At 44.5% G+C, this 20500-nt stretch overlaps 1 protein-coding gene across 1 annotated transcript in view; it reads left to right on the forward strand.

Annotated features, from left to right (window-relative positions):
- Positions 1–20500, forward strand: part of smg6 (SMG6 nonsense mediated mRNA decay factor) — a 234938-nt gene that overhangs the window by 15164 nt on the left and 199274 nt on the right. Inside the window, 2 exon segments of the mRNA XM_059971511.1 lie at positions 4451–4557; positions 11754–11832. Coding sequence (XP_059827494.1) covers positions 4451–4557; positions 11754–11832 — 186 coding nt within the window.

A 20500-nucleotide genomic window follows, 5' to 3' on the forward strand; every position in this document is an offset into this window, starting at 1 on the left:
TAGTTCCCAGGTTTCTCCCTATTACCTTTTTTTAAACAAGAGAACTACATTTGCCATTCTCCAGTCCTCCGGCACTTCCCCTGCAGCCAAAGAGGATTCAAAGATCATAGCTAATGCTCCTGCAATCTTTTCTCTCCATTCCCACAACAACCTGGGGTGTATCATATCCGGCCCTGGGGATTTATCAATCTTAATGTTTTTAAGAAGATCCAGCAGTACTTCTTCTTTAATCTCCACACTGTCCAGCACACAGGCCCGCTCTACTTTGACCTCATCCTGATCAAGATCCTTTTCACTTGTGAATACTGAAGCAAAGTATTCATTTAGGACCTCCCCAACCTCCTCCACCTCCAGGCAGATATCCTTTAGTGGTCCCACCTTTGTTCTCATCATCCTCCTATTCTTCAAATATGCAAAGAACGCCTTGGGGTTCTCCTTAATCCTACATGCCAAGGCCTTCTCATGCCCCCTTTGAGCTCTCCTAAGTCCTTTCTTTAGCTCCTTCCTGGCTACCCTATAGTTCTCATAAGCCCCTCCTACTTCCTGCTTCTTATATCTAACATATGCTTCCTTTTTCCTCTTGGCGAGTTGCTTCATGTTTCATCCGCCACGGTTCCCTTTTCCCTCCATTTTTTCCTTGCCTCAGTGGGACAAACCTATCCTGAACCCAGCTCAAGTTGTCTCTAAACTTCAGCCACATTACTTCTGTGCTTTCCCCTTTGAACATCTGTTTCCAGTTTACTCTCGCTAGTTCCTGCCTCATCCCTTCAAAGTTAGCCCTTCCCCAGTTAAGCACTTTACCATTTCATCTGATTTTATCCCTTTCCACAGCTATGCTGAAGCTAAGGGAGTTGTGGTCACTCTCACCAAAATGCTCCCCCACCAAAAGGTCTGTCACTTGACCAGGTTCGTTACCCAGAACTAGATCCAGTATAGCCTCTCCTCTCGTCGGCCGGTCCACATACTGTGTCAGGAATCCTTTTTGAACACACCTGACAAATTCAGCCCCATCTATCCCTCTTGCACTCAGGAGGTGCCAGTCAGTATGAAGGAAGTTGAAATCACCCATAACTACAACCCTGTATTTCCTGCACCATTCTAAAATCTGCCTGCTTATCTGCTCCTCGGTGTCCCAAGGGCTTTTTGGGGGCCTATAGACTACTCCCAGCACAGTGATTGATCCCTTCCTATTTCTGACTTCTACCCAGACTGACTCCGTTTACGCTCCTTCTGCAGTGTCCTCCCTTTCTATAGCCGTGATACTGTCCCTGACCAGCAATGCCACTCCCCTCCCCTTTTCTACCTCTCATCCTATTCCTTTTAAAACAGCTGAACCCTGGGACCTGCATCATCCAATCCTGCCCTTCCTCCAACCAAGTTTCAGTAATGGCCTCAACATCGTAGATCCACGTACTAATCCATGCTCTAAATTCATCCTCCTTGTTCCTAATACTCCTAGCATTGAAATAGACACGTTTCATCCCCTTTAACTGGCTACAATTATGTTCTGTCCCCTGCCTGTCCTTCTTCATCAACTCAGAACTCTTATCATCATGTCCTTGTCCTTCTACCTTAATCCCTGCTCTCACATTCTGATTCCCACCCGCTGCCAAACTAGTTTAAACCCTTCTCAACAGATCTATCAAACCTTCCCGCCAAGATATTGGTCCCCCTGGGATTCAAGTGCAACCCATCCTTTTTGTACTTGTCACACCCGCCCCAAAAGAGGTCCCAATGATCCAGAAATGATCCAGAAATCCAGAATCCCTGCCCCCTGCTCCAATCCCTCAGCCACACATTTATCCTCCACCTCATTCTATTCCTATTCTCACTGTCGCATGGCACAGGCAGTAATCCCGAGATTACTACCTTTGAGGTCCTGCTTTTCAACTTCCTTCCTAACTCCCTGTAGTCTTCTTTCAGGACCTCTTCCCTTTTCCTACCTATGTCATTGGTACCAATATGTACCACGACCTCTGGCTGTCCTCCCTCCTACCGCAGGATATCCTCGACGCAATCCAAAACATCCCGGACCCTGCCATTTGGGAGGCAAACTACTATCTGAGTTTCTTTCCTGCGTCCACAGAATCACCTGTCTGAACCCCTGACTATAGAGTCCCCTTTCTCTACTGCCTTCCTCTTCCTTTCCCTACCCTTCTGAGCCACAGGGCCAGACTCTATGCCAGAGGCACGGCCACTGCCACTTCCCCCAGGTGGGCTGTCCCCCCCCAACAGTACTCAAACAGGAGTACTTATTGTCCAGGGGCACTCTCTAGTACCTGACTCTTCCCCTTCCTTCTCCTGACTGTGACCCATTTCTCTGTCCCCCGTGGCCCCGGAGTGACCACCTGTCTGTAACTCCTCTCTGTCACCTCCTCACTCTCCCTGACCAGACGAAGGTCATCGAGCTGCAGCTCCAGTTCCCTAACACGGTCCCTTAGGAGTTGCATCTCGATGCACTGGGTGCAGATGTGGCTGTCCGGGATGCCGGGAGACTCCAGGACCTCCCACATCTGACACCGACCACAGAAAATTGGCCTCTCACAGGTACTACCTCCTTTTGCAATTAACAACTGCCTCACCTCGTCCCGTTACTGCTGAAGCCCGTTGAGCCAAAGCCCTGTCACTCTGCTGCCTCTCGCTCCCCTGCCCGCTGGATATGGCTGCCTTTTTAAACTGTTTGCGCTCAACTGGCTGACGTCACGCACCTGCGCAGTCTGGCCTCTCTCTTCCCCCGAGAATTCAAAATGTCTTCCTGCTGGAAATCCTTAGGTGCTCTCCCGCTGCCTTCTTGTTTCGAATCAGAAGCATTTAGTCTGATGGCCAAAAAGTTCAATTTTGGTTTCATCAGAATATAGAACCTTTTTCTAGCTGACTTCAGAGTCTCCCACGTGCCTTCTGGCAAACTCTAGCTGAGATTTCATGTGAGTTTTTTTTTTCCAACAGTGGCTTTCTCTTTGCCATTTTCCCATAAAGCTGTGACTTGGTAATGCACCCGGGCAACAGCTGTATGTATGTGCAGTCTTTCCACTCTCAGCAGTTGAAGCTTGTAACTCTTCCTGAGTTGTCATAGGTCTCTAGGTGGGCTCCCTCACTAATCCCCTTCTTGCATACTCACTCAGTTTTTGAGGATGGCCTGCTGTAGGCAGATTTACAGCTATGTTATATTCTTTCCAATTCCTGATGATTGACTTAACTGTACTTGAAGGGATATTAAGTGACTTCGAAATTTTCTTGTATCCATCTTCTGACTTGTGCTTTCCAATAACTTTTTTGTGGAGTTGCTTAGAGTGTTCTTTTGTCTACATGGTGTAAATTTGCCAGGATACTGACTCATCAGCAGTTGAACCTTCCAGATACAGGAGTATTTTTACTACAATCAATTGAAACACCTTGACTGCACACAGTGATCTCCCTTTAACTATTTATGTGACTTCTGAAACCAATTGGCTGCATCAGTGATGAGTTGGTGTGTCATATTAAAGGGGGTGAATACTTATGCAAACAATTATTTTGTGTTTTATATTTGTAATTAATTTAGATCACTTCGTAGAGATCTGTTTTCACTTTGACATGTAAGAGTCACTTTCTGTTGATCAGTGTCAAAAAAAAAAGTCAAGTTAAATCCATTGTGAATCAATGTTGTAAAACAATGAAACATGAAAACTTCTGGGGAGGGGAGTGAATACTTTTTATAGGCACTGTATGGACAACATCCACTGCCCTACCTTCTTCTGTCCCCTTAGTTACCTCCAGAGGACTAAAAGGATACTTTGAAAGATTCACCAGACATGATCTCCCACTCCAGAACCATGCTGACTGTTTCTGATCAGTCTTTAACTATCCAAGTATGTCTCTGCAGTAACTTCTGTTGAACTGGTCAAGTTCACTGGCCTGTAGTTCCCTTCTTGAACAATGGAACAATATTATCCTTTTTCTGTTAATATAACTGAAAAATCTCTTGGGAGTACTAGTGAGACTTGCAGCAGTGATTAAGCTGGTCTGGGAGAAATGGAAATAATGAATTAAGAGTTAATAAATTTCCCTGGCTTTTTGAAGCTGTGCTTTTCTGGGTATGATTACATTTAATCTGGACTGGTTCCATCAGGCTCTTTTTTTACCCTTGCTCCCCATCTAATCCTGCTGAAACCAGTCTAAATGTTCTCCATAGTGCATCTGTAGAAATTTGCTAGACTGGTGACATACCAAATCTCCTCATGAAGAAGGTGCTGTATACTTTGGACCCATTTAATTTAAAAAAAATTCTCCTCTTCCTCTATTTAACATTTTTTTTTCAGGAGAAATTCAGGTTCTCGCTCTGTAGTGCTCTGCTTTCTGGCCAGTTGTGTTCTGCTCCAACTCACAGTAGCTCTGGAGTAGCAGCCTCACTGTAAGTGTTCAGCACTCCTCTACAGTTTCAAACTGGTAACCAGTTGTGTTTGCCCTCCAGGTGAAGTATGCGTTGATCAGTGCTCAGCGGTGTCTGATCTGTCAAGGAGATATTGCCCGCTACAGAGAGCAAGCCAATGACACCACCAACTACGGCAAGGCACGCAGGTGCAGTATCGTTGTGCAGATGAGAAGTGGAATCTACCCTTGCGTGTTTATATTTTGGATTGTCTTCTGATTTATACTAATCTGTTGTTAGCACAGCAATACCGTCCTTTCCCCATATGTCACAATCAGATTTGTTATCATTGTCATATATGACATGAATTTTGATTTTGTGTCAAACTGCAGTGCAAAGACTAACAAGGTTACTATAAATTACAACATAAATATTGTAAAGAGAAGAATAGTGAGGTAGTGTTCATGGATGCATGGACTGCTGAGAATTCTGATGGTGAAGGGGTGAAGCTTTTCCTAAAACGCTGAGTATTGGTGTTCAGGCTTCTGTACCTTCTCCCTGTTGGCAGTGAGACAAGGTTTCTGGGTTTGTGTGCTTGTCTGTGCAGTTGGACCCGATCTCCCAGCCTACAGCCTCAAAGGTTGATGCTGTTGACACTGCCTCCCTCTACCTGCTATGGCTGCATCATTCTAAGGCCCTAACCCGGGGGTCGGCAACCCGCGGCTCCGGAGCCGCATGTGGCTCTTTTACGTCTGTGCTGCGGCTCCCTGTTGCTTTGGGAAATAATTGGTTGTGGCGACCCTTTTCCTGGCACATCCGAACCGACTCACAATTAGATAGCCTACGGGGGTTTGCGAGCACAGAGCTTTGGAGCCTCTGCGCCATGGGGGGCAGGTTGAGGGAGGCTTAAAAGTGAGGCTGAAGATTTCGAATAAAGTTTTTTCCTTCGACTGCAGTTACCGACTCCGTGTCGTAATTTTAGCGCTGCGTGTAGCACACCGCTACATGGTCAGTATTTAATTAAAATGTATTTTATGTTAGTTTGTTAGTTTTTGAAATGTAAATCTAAATTTGAAGATTATGGTGATCTTGTACAATCTAAATAAGACTTTGTGGCGACCCATTTCCTGACACATCCGAACCGGCTCACAATTAGCCAGCGTTCAGGCTAAGGGAGATAGCCTACGGGGGTTTGTGAGTACGTGTCTTTTGCAGCATCCGCGCCCATGGGGGGCGGGTTGAGGGAGGCTTAAAAGCAAGGCTGTTTAGTTCGAATAAAGCTATCTTTGACTGCAGTTTACTGACTGCGTGTAGCACACCGCTACAACGTGTTTTTATCGCTAGCTGTCCAGAGGGGAGGTGCTGAAACGCTTTGTCGCGTGTCTGGAAGAAGTGAAAACTTTCCTGGGCAGCAAAGGGCCCACCTTTCCTGAGCTGGAACAGCCAGAGTGGCTGGCAAAGCTACACGTCATGGTAGACATAACAGCGCACCTGAACACGCTGAACACAGCTCTTCAACGGGGTAAAGACGTACAGCCCTGCACATGTCGGAGGATGTTTTGGCATTCGAGCGCAAGTTGACGTTGCTTGCCAGAGATTTACAGAAAGGCACATTGTCTCACTTCCCCAATTTGAGAGAGTTCAGAAAAGGTCACGACATGATAAATTCGGTGTATTTACATTGGGCAATCATCGCAATGCAAACATCATTTGGGAAACGCTTCTGTGAGTTCAGAGAGGAAAAAAAACACATTATCCTTCCTGGTCACTCCCCTAAGCATCGATCCATCCCTACTGAATACGACTGCATTGTCAGGTGTGAGTCAACCTGAACAAGGATGATAAATATTTTAATTGCCTATTATTTTACGTATATTCATATGCTTTCATTGTTCAGCGAAATAGTCCTTTTATTTTTCAGGTTGACAGCTGGCTGACGTTATTTTTGGTTTGCTGCTGGCGGCAAATTTAAGTTTGGCGTTTTTCATAAATACAAGAAGGACTCAAATAGACATTGAGTATTTTACTTAAAAGTAACCTTCAACCCAACGTCTTTTTTTCGGAGGTCAACATGTTTTTGTTGCATGCAGAAATGTAATTTCGTTTTCTCTGCAGGAGTTCATCAATTTCATAAATGCAACACATTATAGTTTGTTTATACATAGCATAAAGGCAAAACAAAACGTTGTATGCAGTGTTATTTCATTTTAAATGTCAAACGGGTTTTGCGGCTCCCAGTGTTTTCTTTTCTGTGGGAAACGGGTCCAAGTGGCTCTTTCAGTGGTAAAGGTTGCTGACCCCTGCCCTAACCCAACAAAATCTATTAGCCCTTGATTTGGAGTTGTCAGAGCTTCTTGCCCTGGTTCACAAGAATGATCTTGGGGATGAAATGGTTAATGTATGAGGAGTGTGTGATGGCTTTGGGCCTGGAGTCGCTAGAGTTTAGAAGAATGGTGGGTGGGGTATCTCATTAAAACATATTGTAAGGCCCAGATAGACTGGATGTTGAAAGGATGTTTCCAATAGTTGCGGAGTTCAGGACCGGGGGAACAGCCTCAGAACAGATGAGAAGGAATTTCTTTAGCCTGAGGGTAGTGAAACTGGAATTCATTGCCACAGTTGGCTGAGGAGGCAAATTCCTTGAGTATATTTACAGTGGAGGTTGATGAGTTCTTGGTTAGTAAGGGAGTCTAAATTTACTGCGAAAAATCAGGTCAATGAGGTTGGAAAGAAATATAAATCAGATATGATGGAATGGCAGAGAAGACTCAATGGGTTGAATGGCCTCATACTTCTATGACTTATAGTTGGTAACTGCTCAGTCGTCCAGGTGCATCATCACAGCACTCCCACAGAGCAATGATGGAAACTGTGAGCACACACATGCACACTCAAGGACTCAAATACTTGCACTAATGGCACTTTGTGCATTACTGTGATATTCTGGTGCAGCTGCAACTTATTTTCTGCTACTTATCTTTTTTTTTACTTATCTGTCTTGTTTTTATCTACCGCTTTATTTAATTGCCTGAGAGGAAGCCAAACAGAATTTCATTGTGCCTATGTATAATAACAATAATGATCATTCAATTCAGACTTATCAATATTTCTAGCCCCCTTATGGTAAAGGCCAGTGTGCCACTTGCCCCCCAAGCCATGCAGTGTACCAAGCTTCCTTTTGTGATTCATGCACAAGAACAACCAAATCCCTTTGTACTTGCACATTGTCAGTCTTTCCCCATTTAGATAATCAGACTTGTCTCTTACTGAGGTGTGTGACCTCTATTTGCCGAGTTTTCACCCACTCACACAGCCTCTATACATCGTGTTACAAAGCTGTACCACCATCACAAAATGTCCTCCCCTGTACATCGTGTTACAGAACCCTACCATCATCACATGTCCTCTCCCCTGTACATTGTGTTATAAAACCGTACCATCATTACATGTCCTCTCCCCTGTACATTGTGTTATAGAACCGTACCATCATCACATGTCCTCTCCCCTGTACATTGTGTTATAGAACCGTACCATCATCACATGTCCTCTCCCCTGTACATTGTGTTATAGAACCGTACCATCATCACATGTCCTCTCCCCTGTACATTGTGTTATAGAACCGTACCATCATTACAACATGTCCTCTCCCCTGTACATTGTGTTATAGAACCGTACCATCATTACAACATGTCCTCTCCCCTGTACATTGTGTTACAGACTATACCATCATCACAAGATGTCCCCTCCCCTGTACATCGTGTTACAGACTATACCATCATCACAACATGTCCTCTCCCCTGTACATCATGTTACAGAACCGTACCATCATCACAACATGTCCCCTCCCCTGTACATCGTGTTACAGATCCCTACCATCATCACATGTCCTCTCCCCTGTACATTGTGTTACAGACTATACCATCATCACAAGATGTCCCCTCCCCTGTACATCGTGTTACAGATCCCTACCATCATCACATGTCCTCTCCCCTGTACATCGTGTTACAGAACCGTACCATCATCACAACATGTCCCCTCCCCTGTACATCGTGTTACAGATCCCTACCATCATCACATGTCCTCTCCCCTGTACATCGTGTTACAGAACCGTACCATCATCACAACATGTCCTCTCCCCTGTACATCGTGTTACAGAACCGTACCATCATCACAACATGTCCTCTCCCCTGTACATCGTGTTACAGACTATACCATCATCACAACATGTCCTCTCCCCTGTACATCGTGTTACAGACTATACCATCATCACAACATGTCCTCTCCCCTGTACATCGTGTTACAGACTATACCATCATCACAACATGTCCTCTCCCCTGTACATCGTGTTACAGACTATACCATCATCACAACATGTCCTCTCCCCTGTACATCGTGTTACAGAACCGTACCATTGTCACAACATGTCCTCTCCCCTGTACATCGTGTTACAGAACCGTACCATCGTCACAACATGTCCTCTCCCCTGTACATCGTGTTACAGAACCGTACCATCATCACAACATGTCCTCTCCCCTGTACATCGTGTTACAGAACCGTACCATTATCACAACATGTCCTCTCCCCTGTACATCGTGTTACAGACTATACCATCATCACATGTCCTCTCCCCTGTACATCGTGTTACAGAACCGTACCATCATCACAACATGTCCTCTCCCCTGTACATCGTGTTACAGAACCGTACCATCATCACAACATGTCCTCTCCCCTGTACATCGTGTTACAGACTATACCATCATCACAACATGTCCTCTCCCCTGTACATCGTGTTACAGACTATACCATCATCACAACATGTCCTCTCCCCTGTACATCGTGTTACAGACTATACCATCATCAGAACATGTCCTCTCCCCTGTACATCGTGTTACAGAACCGTACCATTGTCACAACATGTCCTCTCCCCTGTACATCGTGTTACAGAACCGTACCATCGTCACAACATGTCCTCTCCCCTGTACATCGTGTTACAGAACCGTACCATCATCACAACATGTCCTCTCCCCTGTACATCGTGTTACAGAACCGTACCATTATCACAACATGTCCTCTCCCCTGTACATCGTGTTACAGACTATACCATCATCACATGTCCTCTCCCCTGTACATCGTGTTACAGACTATACCATCATCACATGTCCTCTCCCCTGTACATCGTGTTACAGACTATACCATCATCACATGTCCTCTCCCCTGTACATCATGTTACAGAACCGTACCATCATCACAACATGTCCTCTCCCCTGTACATCGTGTTACAGAACCGTACCACCATCACAACATGTCCTCTCCCCTGTACACTGTGTTACTCAGCCGTTTTATCTTTCCCCCCCATTTTTGTGTCATTGGTATACTTGAATAACTTGCAAGTTTCTCCTGGTCAATAATAGAAATTGTACTGATTGTGGACCAAGAGCCGATTGTTGGGGTACCTCACTACTATTCATCCTTCCAGCTACATTCAGGCCTGTTTATGTAGAGTAGTACCGGCTTTTCGGTGTGCCGTGTTGTGCCTATTCTTTAACATACTCTAAGATCAATCTCATCCTTCACTCACACGTAGCACTCAATTTCTCCTTCATCCATGTGTCTTAAGTTTCTTGAACATCCCTACTGTATCTTCCTCTACCATCACCTCTGGCAAGGTGTTCTTCACACTCTGCACATTAGTAAAAACCTACCTCTCACATCTCTCGTAAACTTACCTCCAATCACTTTAAAATGATGTTCCCTGATATTACCTATTTCCACCCTGTGCAAAAGTCTCTGTCCAGACTGTTTATGCCCCTTTTCATCTTTCAAGTCACTTCTCATTTTCCTTCACTCCAAAGTGAAAAGGCCTGGCTTGTTTATTTTGACTCTTCTGTGAAATGGCCCAACTTCAGTCTGTTGTGCCTCATTGGCAGTGACAGGAGAAAGTCTATGATGGATTGGGTGTGGAATTCGGGCAAAGGTATGCACATTCTGTGATTGTGGCCAGAATGCAGTGGGTGTGAAGGGAATGGCAGTGATTTGGAGGAAGACTGGATTTGGCCAGGCAGCGTGCTACCTTGGGAGCGAGGGTACTGGGTGCCACTGTCGCGGAGTGGTTAGCACGACGTTTTTATAGCTTGGTTGTTAGAGTTCAGCTTTCATTTCCTGTGTTCTCTGTAAGAAGTTTATGCGTCTTTCCTGTGTGTTCGTGGGTTTCCTCTGGGTGTTCTGGTTTTCTCCCATAGTTAAAAGATGTACTGGTTAGTAGGTTAATTGATCATTGTAACTTGTCCTGTGATTAGGCCAGGGTTATATCAGTGGGTTGCTGGGCAGTGCCAGAAGGGCCTGTTCTGCACTGTATCTCTAAATAAATAAAATAAAAGAATTTCACTCTCTCATAGCAGGGTCAAACAGGGATTGGTGATCATTGCCCAGCCTGAAGCAGCAATAGACAGGACAGGTCTCTGAGTTGTACACAAAATGCTGAAGGGTAGCATCTCTGGAAATTAATAAACAGTCATTGTTCCCCTAGATGGTGATAGGTGAAGCCTAGTGGATGGGAGTGGGGGGGGATGAAGTAAGAACCTGGGAGGTGATAGGTGGAAAAGGCAGAGGGCTGGAGGAGGAGGAATCTGATTGGAAAAGTGAGTGACAATGGGATAAGAGGCAAGAGGCAAGGTACTGGGGAAGGTGATGGGCAGGTGAGGAGACGAGATAGGAGGCCAGAGCGGTGAATTAAACAGGTGAAGCAGGATCATTCAGGGATTAGCGATCTTTCCTCAGGCTGAAACAGCAATGGGCAGGTAATGTCTCCGAGTGATAGTAAAGCACATGTCTCGGGGAGTGGAGTTTGGCCAGGACTCTGGACAAGCATCACTTGAAACAGCAGATGCCGTTCCAGGCATAACGTGAGGGCCAGAAAACAGCTATGCTGGCAGTGATTAGACACCCGATCTGTGAAGTGAGACCCTGCCAGCTGATGTTTGCAAGGACCTCGAAGCTGTTGGTACTGAATCTTTGGACTCAGCCACAAGCTCTGCAACTGAGAAGGTGGACCAGGCCTCGGACTGTGTCCCAGACTGGGCCAAGAGGCAGTTTTCAGCATTCAATTCATAAGCCAGGTGGTTAATGTTGGGCTATTCGGGGTGAGCTGTATAAATTCTGTGGGGCATAGGATTGAAGGGTGAGTGTGCTGTTCATTGAAGTGAGGCTGGCCAGATTAATTGTGTTGGCTCTTTCCATGAATGTGACTTCCTCTGTTTGTGTTCAACTGTGGGAAAACTGTTCAGTCATAAATCTCTGAAGTGGCATAAACCATCTGATGAGTGGATGTTTAGCAGGAGGGGGTGTGTTTACAGTGCTGATGGAACTGGAATGTGACAGTATTTAATCTCTGCTTTCTTCTCCACAGTTGGTACTTGAAAGCTCAACAAATTGCACCAAAAAATGGGCGACCCTACAACCAACTGGCTATTCTGGCCATCTATACGGTGAGACCATTGTTTGTCCTAACACACTCTTGGATCAAAGCTTTTGTGCACTAGCTGGAGTTACTCTGCACCTTAAGTTTTTAACCCATTACATCCCAGGAGATAAAAGTTGCATATTCTGTGTGTGTATTTTTACATTTAACAGAAATTGCCTAAGTACATGGATTAGAGGGGTATGGTCAGGTACAGGTCGATGGGACAAGGCAAAATAATAGTTCGGCACGGACTAGATGGGCCAAAGGACCTTTACAACTGCCAGACATCTGAATTTCTTGTACAGAAGCGAGGATTCTGAAGAAACACTTTAGGTTCTGCAGTGGTCCTCTTTAAATTGGCATGCTACAGTTAAAAGATGCACATATTTAACACACTACTGATGTCAGGAAAGGAGGTGATGATCAGGATTCCCTGTGACTGGGTGGGTTTCGGGTGAAATCCCATTGCTAGTGAAGCACACTGTCCACAAGGGTGGTTAAAGCTGGGGTGGTGACAGCATTTAAGATGTGTCCACATGAGCATTGAGCTTAGAGAGCTATGGGCCAAAGGTTGATATGAACAAGATGGTCTGAATGGCCTGTTTCCATGTTGAATAAACTTGAGACTCTGGTCTCTAGAACTGTTTGCCCTTGGGAGAGTGCTATGGGATCTTTAGCAAGTCTCCAAAGTTTAGTTCAATATCTCTAAATAAATGCAGCACTCCTGCACTGCGTTCCAAATTAGCAAAACGGGATGAGCCCAAAACTCCCTGCCTTTTAGTTGAATTGTTACTAACTGATCATCCTTAACCCTTTTAAATTTTTTTCCTGCTTTCTGCTCCCTTTGGATTCTCAGTCCCGAAAGGATGAATTTGGAGACCAGACTGTGTGGATGTGAAACCTTCAGGTGCTCTGTGCTCAGTTACCACCAGGTGGCAGCATGAGTCCATTCTTGTGGTGTAATGGAGTGGCCCGAGAGGCTCTCACCGTCAGTCTTTATCCTCAGCTTCAGGTCTCCCTGAGCTGGTTGGTGGGTGTAGTCAGTGTGTGATTCTACCCCTCTTCAGAAGGTCATGACACTTGATCGGTAAGGTACATGACTGAAAATCTAAAACTAAATTGGAAATTGCTAGATGTAGGCTCTGATGTGGCACGGTAGCCCGATGCTTTATTTATTTAGTGAGATTAGGCTCTTGCTGCTCCAGTGACCCCTCCCCCATGACAATCCTGATTTAATCCCACCCATGACCAATTAACCCACCTGCTTCACAGCGCTGCTGTTTGTATGTTCTCCCCACAACACAGTCCAGGGGACAGTCCGCAAGTGTTGCCATGCTTCCGGCGTGGGTTACTAACACTAACCTGTATGTCTTTGGAAAGTGGGAGGAAACTGGAGCACCCGGAGCAAATCCACGTGGTCATGGGGAGAGCGTATAAACGTCTTAACGGACAGTAATGAAAATTGAAGCTGGGTCACTGGTGCTATAAAACCTTGCGCAAACCGCTATGCTACCATGTCACTCAGTATGAAAGTGGGTTTGTTACCTGTAACCATCTCAGCCTTCTGAACACAGAATTCATCAGCCTGCACGGCAGCCCAAGCCCTGAACATCTAAACGGCTATCACATAAACCCTTTGAACTATTTATTGATAGAAGTATACAAGATGATAAGAGGCATAGATTGAGTGGACAGCCAGTGACTTTTTCCCAGGGTGGAAATGGCAAATACCAGGAGATAAAATTTAAAGATAACTAGAAGAAAGTATAGGAGGATGTCAGAGGTAAGTATTTTACACAGTCATTGTGTGGTCTTCCAGGGGTGGTGGTAGAGGCAGATACATGGGGAACGTTTAACAGACTCTCTGATATGCACATGGATGATAGAAAAAATGGAAGGCTATGTAGGAGGAAGGGTTAGATTGATTTTAGTGTAGGTTAAAAGGTCAGCACATCATGGGCCAAAGCTTCTATGTTTTATTGTGACATGCAACACAGAAACAGCCCTTTTGGCTAACTGTTTGTATGCTATTATTAATTCCAAAATATACATTTATGCTGATGTATATTGTGGAATAAATATGATGGAACTGACCTATACTGATCCCATTTCCCAGTGCTTGTTTCATAGCTTTCTATGCCTTGGCAATATAATTGCTCATCTCGATATATCCAGATATATTTTGTGTGCGTCTCTGCTTCACCATGTCCTCAGTCAGTAAATTTCTGATTGCAAGCATGGGTGAAATATTCTTCCTCAAATCCCCTCTGTAGCTTTCACTACTCAGCTTAAGCATGTGCCCTCTGGTTTTGGACAGGACTTGGAGTATTGTGTGCAGTTCTAGTCACCACACCATTGGAAGGACGAGTTTGCACTTGAGGGGTGCAGAGGAGATTCGATGTTGCCCAGATGGGAAGTCTTTAGTAATTGGGAGAGATTAGATAGGGTGGGTTATGTTCCCTGGAGCATGGAGGCTAAGGGGGTGACTGATAGCTAGGGTTGTCACTTTCCTGTGATGGGAGCACCAAAAACGAGGGTGATTTGAGGATAAAGTTTATTTTTGCACAAAGTGGCGTTGATTGCAGGAGTTAGGACAACTGTACTAGTCATTGGTGAGATTACAGTTAGAGTATTGTGTCCACTTGTGCTCACCAGTTTGTGAAGGATTGTTGAGCTGGAGAGGGTGCAGTAAAGAGTCATGACAATATTACTGAGCTTGAGTTATAAGGACTGGCTGGATAGGCAGGAACAGTTTTCCCTGGTTTGTGGAGACTGAGATATGACCTGACAGAAGTTCATAAAATAATGAAAAACTGGATATAAGAATGGTCAGAAGTTCTTCTGCAGGGGTGGCGACTTTAAAATGGAGGGCATTGGATGGATATAGGAGTATGCATGGATGTTGAAGTGGTCAGAAGCTCTTCTGCAGAGGAGGCAAGTCTAAAACTTAAGGGGGATAGGTTTAAGGGGAGAGGGGAAAGATTTTAGAGATCCTGGGGGCATATTTTTCCACATAGAGGGTGGAGGGTATATGGAATGAGCTTCCAGGAGGAGGTGGTAGTATACTTCCCTAACATCCCAGTGTTAACATTTTGCAACACACACAAAATGCTGGAGGCCAGGCAACATCTAGGAAAAGAGTACATTCAACATTTTGAGCTGAAACCCTTCGGCAGGACTGGAGGAAAAAAGTTGGGGAGTAGATCTGAAAAGTTGGGGAGTGGGGAGATAGAAATGCCAGGTGATAGGTGAAACTTGAAGGGGGAGGGATGAAGCAAAGAGCTAGGAAGTTGATTAGTGAGAGAGACAGAAGGCCATGGAAGAAAGAAAAAAGTGGGGTGCAGCATTAGAGGGAGGGAGATACATGAGAGAGGGAAAAGGGGGTGGGAATTGGTGAAGGAGGGAGGCATTACTGGAAGTTTGAGAAATTGATGTTCATGCCATCAGGTTGGAGGCTACCCAAATGGAATACAAGGTGTTGTTCCTCCAACCTGAGCGTGGCCTCATCACGACAGTGGAGGAGGTCATGGATGGACGTGCTGGAATGGGAAGTGGAATTAAAATGAGTGGCCACTTGTTCTGGAGGATGGAGCAAAGATGCCCTCTGGTATTTCTATCGCCTGGCGTTTCTCTCTCCCCTCACCCCACCTTTCAAGTCTACTCCTCAGCTTTTTTCTCCAGTCCTGCTGAAGGGTTTTGGCTTGAAACGGCGACTGTTCCTTTTTTCCATAAATGCTGCTTAGCCTGCCGAGTTCCTCCAGCATTTTATGTGTGTTGCTCAGATTTCCAGCATCTGTAGATTTTCTCTTGTTCAACATTTCACAAGGTTGTCTTCTGTTAAATGCTCTGTTTTTGTTAAGGACATTTATTGTTGAATTGCCATCTGCCACTGGAAGAGGTGCAAATCACAAACTCACCTTGCCGAGCCTCTCATCCACTCATCAAAACTTGCCCAGTTTGTTGAACAGTTACACTCTCGTCATCTGCAAGAGATCCCCCTTTTCTAGTGCAGGGCAGTCCAGAACTAGAGGTCACAAATTTAAAGGGAAATGTTTAGAGGGATAATGATTTTCACACAGAAAGTGGCAAATGTCTGGAATGAACTGCCAGAGACAAATACAATTACAACATCTAAAATGTTTTTGGTCAGGTACTTGCCTGGCGAGAGGCATAGAGGGATACAGGTCCAAAACTGGCAATGAGATTAAGGTAGGGAGGTGTCTCTGTTGGTACCGACAAGGTGGGTGAAGTATTGTTTCCCTGTATGATCCCGAGCCATGGGATCCTGTGCTTGAGTAGGTGATAGAGCTCAGGAAATCTGCAGACTAACCAGAAAAAACATAACCATTGTTGTGATCTTGAGGTTTTGAAGCCAAGAATGGGGCATAAACCCCCAACCCTAATGTATGACACATTATAAGAACAAAAAATGAGCAAAGAGCAGTGGAGAAACAGAAAAAGTCATGGACGTCCTCAGCAAAAGCTAACTCTGACTAAAGTAATCAACCTTCCAGTGATAAACAATTAGACTATAAAATAGTGGCCTGATGTACAGGCAGTCTAAGAAGTTTCTCAAAGAATACAAAAGCAGACGTATTACAATTATTGACAAATTCACTGAGCATTTACACCTATATAGGTGATTAGATACAAACAGCCATGGGAATATTGAACAAAGACAAAAACACAAGAAAAATAACAATTCTCTACCTTAATCTAGCACACCAAGTAAACAGTGTAAATAAATGAACCAGCAGTTTACAGTTAATGTAGTATTTGAACTTTGTGTAGGGTGGTGGAGCAAGGTGGACTGTGTCATACAGTCATAATCATAGGGCACTACAGCACAGAAATTTGGCTTGTGCTGAACTATTAATCTGCCTAATCCCATCAACCCATAACCCTCCATATCCTTCCCATCCATGTACTTATCCAAATTTGTCTTAAAGGCCAAAATTGAACCCAAATCCACCACTTGCACTGGCAGGTCATTCCATACTCTCACCACCCTCTGAGTGAAGAAGTTCCCCCTCATGTTTCCCTTAAACAGGTCACCTTTCATCCTTAACATAAGACCTCTAGTTCTAGTCTCACTCAACCTCAGTGGAAAATGCCTGTTTGCATTTATCCTATCTGTCCTCTCTCTTAAGACCATAAGATACAGAAGCAGAATTAGGCCATTTGGCCCATTGAGTCTGCTCTGTCATTTCATCATGGCTGATCGATTTCACTCTCTTGCCTTCTCTTCAAATCCCTTCATGCCCTGACCAATCAAGAACTTATCAACCTCTGCCTTAAATATACATAAAAACTTGGCCTCCACAGCTGCTTGTGGCAACAAATTCCACAGATTTACCACTTTCTGGGCAAAGAAATTCCTTCTTTATTTCCATTCAAAAAGGGCAACCTTCTATTCTGAGGCTGTGTCCTCTCGTCCTACCACCATCGGAAACATCCTCTCCACATCCACTCTGTCAAGCCTTTCACTGTTTGATAGGTTTGTCACCCCTCATTATTCTGAATTCCAGTGTATACAGACCAAGAGCCATCAAACACTCTTCATTTGACAAGCCATTCAAACCCATCTGCTTTGAACCCTCTCCAGTGTCAGCATGTCCTTTCTAAGATAAGAGGCCCAAAACTGCTCACAATGAGGCTTCACCAGTGCTTAATAAAGCCTCAATATTATATCCTTACATTTATATTCTAGTCCTCTTGAAATGAGTGCCAACATTGCATGTGCATTCCTCACGACAGATTCAACCTGCAAATTAACCTTTGGGGAATCCTGCACAAGGACTCCCAAGTCCCTTTGCACGTCAGATTTTTGAAAGTTCTCTCCATTTAGAAAATAGTCTACCCTTTTGTGTCTAAGGTGCATGACCATACACTTCCTGACACTGTATCCCACCTGCCATTTCTTTGCTCATTCTCCTAATCTAAGTCCTTCTATAGCCCCTCTACATCCTCAAAACTACCTGCCCCTCCACCTATCTCCATATCATCTGTAAACTTTGCAACAAAGCTATCAATTCCATCATCCAAGTCATTGACATATACAGTGGCATGCAAAAGTTTGGACACCCTGGTCAAAATTTCTGTTACTGTGAATAGTTAAGTGAGTAGAAGATGAACTGATCTCCAAAAGTCATAAAGTTAAAGATGAAACATTCTTTTCAACATTTTAAGCAAGATTAGTGTATTATTTTTATTTTGTACATTTTTAGAGTGAGAAAAAGGAAAGGAGCACCATGCAAAAGTTTGGACACACCGAGAGATTTGAGCTCTCAGATGACTTTTACCAAGGTCTCAGACCTTAATTAGCTTGTTAGGGCAATGACTTGTTCACAGTCATCATTAGGAAAGTCCAGGTGATGCAAATTTCAAAGCTTTATAAATACCCTGACTCCTCGAACCTTGCCCCAACACTCAGCAGCCATGGGCTCCCCTAAGCAGCTGCCTGGCACTCTGAAAATTAAAATAAATGATGCCCACAAAGCAGGAGAAGGCTATAAGAAGATAGCAAAGTGTTTTTAGGTAGCCGTTTCCTCAGTTCATAATGTAATTAAGAAATGGCAGTTAACAGGAACGGTGGAGGTCAAGTTGAGGTCTGGAAGACCAAGAAAACTTTCCAAGAGAGCTGCTCGTAGGATTGCTAGAAAGGCAAATCAAAACCCCTGTTTGACTGCAAAAGGCGTTCAGGAAGATTTAGCAGATTCTGGAGTGGTGGTGCACTATTCCACTGTGCAGCGACACCTGCACAAACATGACCTTCATGGAAGAGTCATCAGAAGAAAACCTTTCCTGCGTCCTCACCACAAAATTTAGCATCAGATGTTTGCAAAGGAACATCTAAACAAGCCTGATGCATTTTGGAAACAAGTGCTGTGGAATGATGAAGCTAAACTAGAACTTTTTGGCTACAATGAACAAAGGTATGTTTGGAGAAAAAAGGGTGCAGAATTTCATGAAAAGAACATCTCTCCAACTGTTAAGCACGGGAGTGGATTGATCATGGCTTGTGTTGCAGCCAGTGGCATGGGGAACATTTCACTGGTAGAAGGAAGAATGAATTCAATTAAATACCAGCAAATTCTGGAAGCAAACATCACACCATCTGTAAAAAAATAGACAATAGGTGCAGGAGTAGGCCATTCGGCCCTTCTAGCCAGCACCGCCATTCGCTGTGATCATGGCTGATCATACACAATCAGTACCCTGTTCCTGCCCTCTCCCCATATCCCTTGACCCTGCTATCTATAAGAGCTCTATCTAACTCTCTCTTGAATGCATCCAGAGACTTGGCCTCCACTGCCTTCTGGGGCAGAGCATTCCACATATCCACCACTCTCTGGATGAAAAAGTTTTTCCGTATCTCAGTTCTAAATGGCCTACCCCTTATTCTTAAACTGTGGCCTCTAGTTCTGGACTCACCCATCAGCGGGAACATGCTTCCTGCCTCCAGCGTGTCTAATCCCTTAATAATCTTATATGTCTCAATCAGATCCCCTCTCATCCTTCTAAATTCCAGTGTGTACAGGCCCAGTCGCTCCAATCTTTCAACATATGACAGTCCCGCCATTCTGGGAATTAACCTTGTGAACCTACGCTGCACTCCCTCAGTAGTAAGAATGTCCTTCCTCAAATTTGGAGACCATAACTGCACACAATACTCCAAGTGGGGTCTCAGCAGGGCCCTGTACAGCTGCAGAAGGACCTCTTTACTCCTATACTCAATTCCTCTTGTTATAAAGGCCAGCATGCCATTAGCTTTCTTCACTGCCTGCTATACCTGCATGCTTGCTTTCATTGACTGATGTACAAGAACACCTAGATCTCGTTGTACTTCCCCTTTTCCTAACTTGACTCCATTTAGATAGTAATCTGCCTTCCTGTTCTTGCCACCAAAGTGGATAACCTCACATTTATCCACATTAAACTGCATCTGCCATACATTTGCCCACTCACCCAACCTGTCCAAGTCACCCTGCATTCTCATAACATCTTCATGATATCTCACACTGCCACCCAGCTTTGTGTCATCAGCAAATTTGCTAATGTTACTTTTAATCCCTTCATCTAAATCATTAATGTATATTGTAAACAGCTGCAGTTCCAGCACCGAACCTTGCGGTACCCCACTGGTCACAGCCTGCCATTCTGAAAGGGACCCGTTAATCGCTACTCGTTGTTTCCTGTCAGCCAGCCAATTTTCAATCCATGTCAGTACTCAGCCCCCAATACTATGTGCCCTAATTTTGCCCACTAATCTCCTATGTGGGACTTTATCAAAAGCTTTCTGGAAGTCCAGGTACACTACATCCACTAGCTCTCCCTTGTCCATTTTCATAGTTACATCCTCAAAAAACTCCAGAAGATTAGTCAAGCATGATTTTCCCTTCATAAATCCATGCTGACTCGGATTGATCCTTCTACTGTTATCCAAATGTGTCGTAATTTCATCTTTTATAATTGACTCCAGCATCTTTCCCACCACTGACGTCAGGCTAACCGGTCTATAATTCCCTGTTTTCTCTCTCCCTCCTTTCTTGAAAAGTGGGACAACATTAGCCACCCTCCAATCAGCAGGAACTGTTCCTGAATCTATAGAACATTGGAAAATGATTACCAATGCGTCCACGATTTCTAGAGCCACCTCTTTAAGTACCCTGGGATGCAGACCATCAGGTCCC

This window comes from Hypanus sabinus, chromosome 6, assembly GCF_030144855.1.
Source record: "Hypanus sabinus isolate sHypSab1 chromosome 6, sHypSab1.hap1, whole genome shotgun sequence".
Taxonomy (NCBI): domain Eukaryota; kingdom Metazoa; phylum Chordata; class Chondrichthyes; order Myliobatiformes; family Dasyatidae; genus Hypanus; species Hypanus sabinus.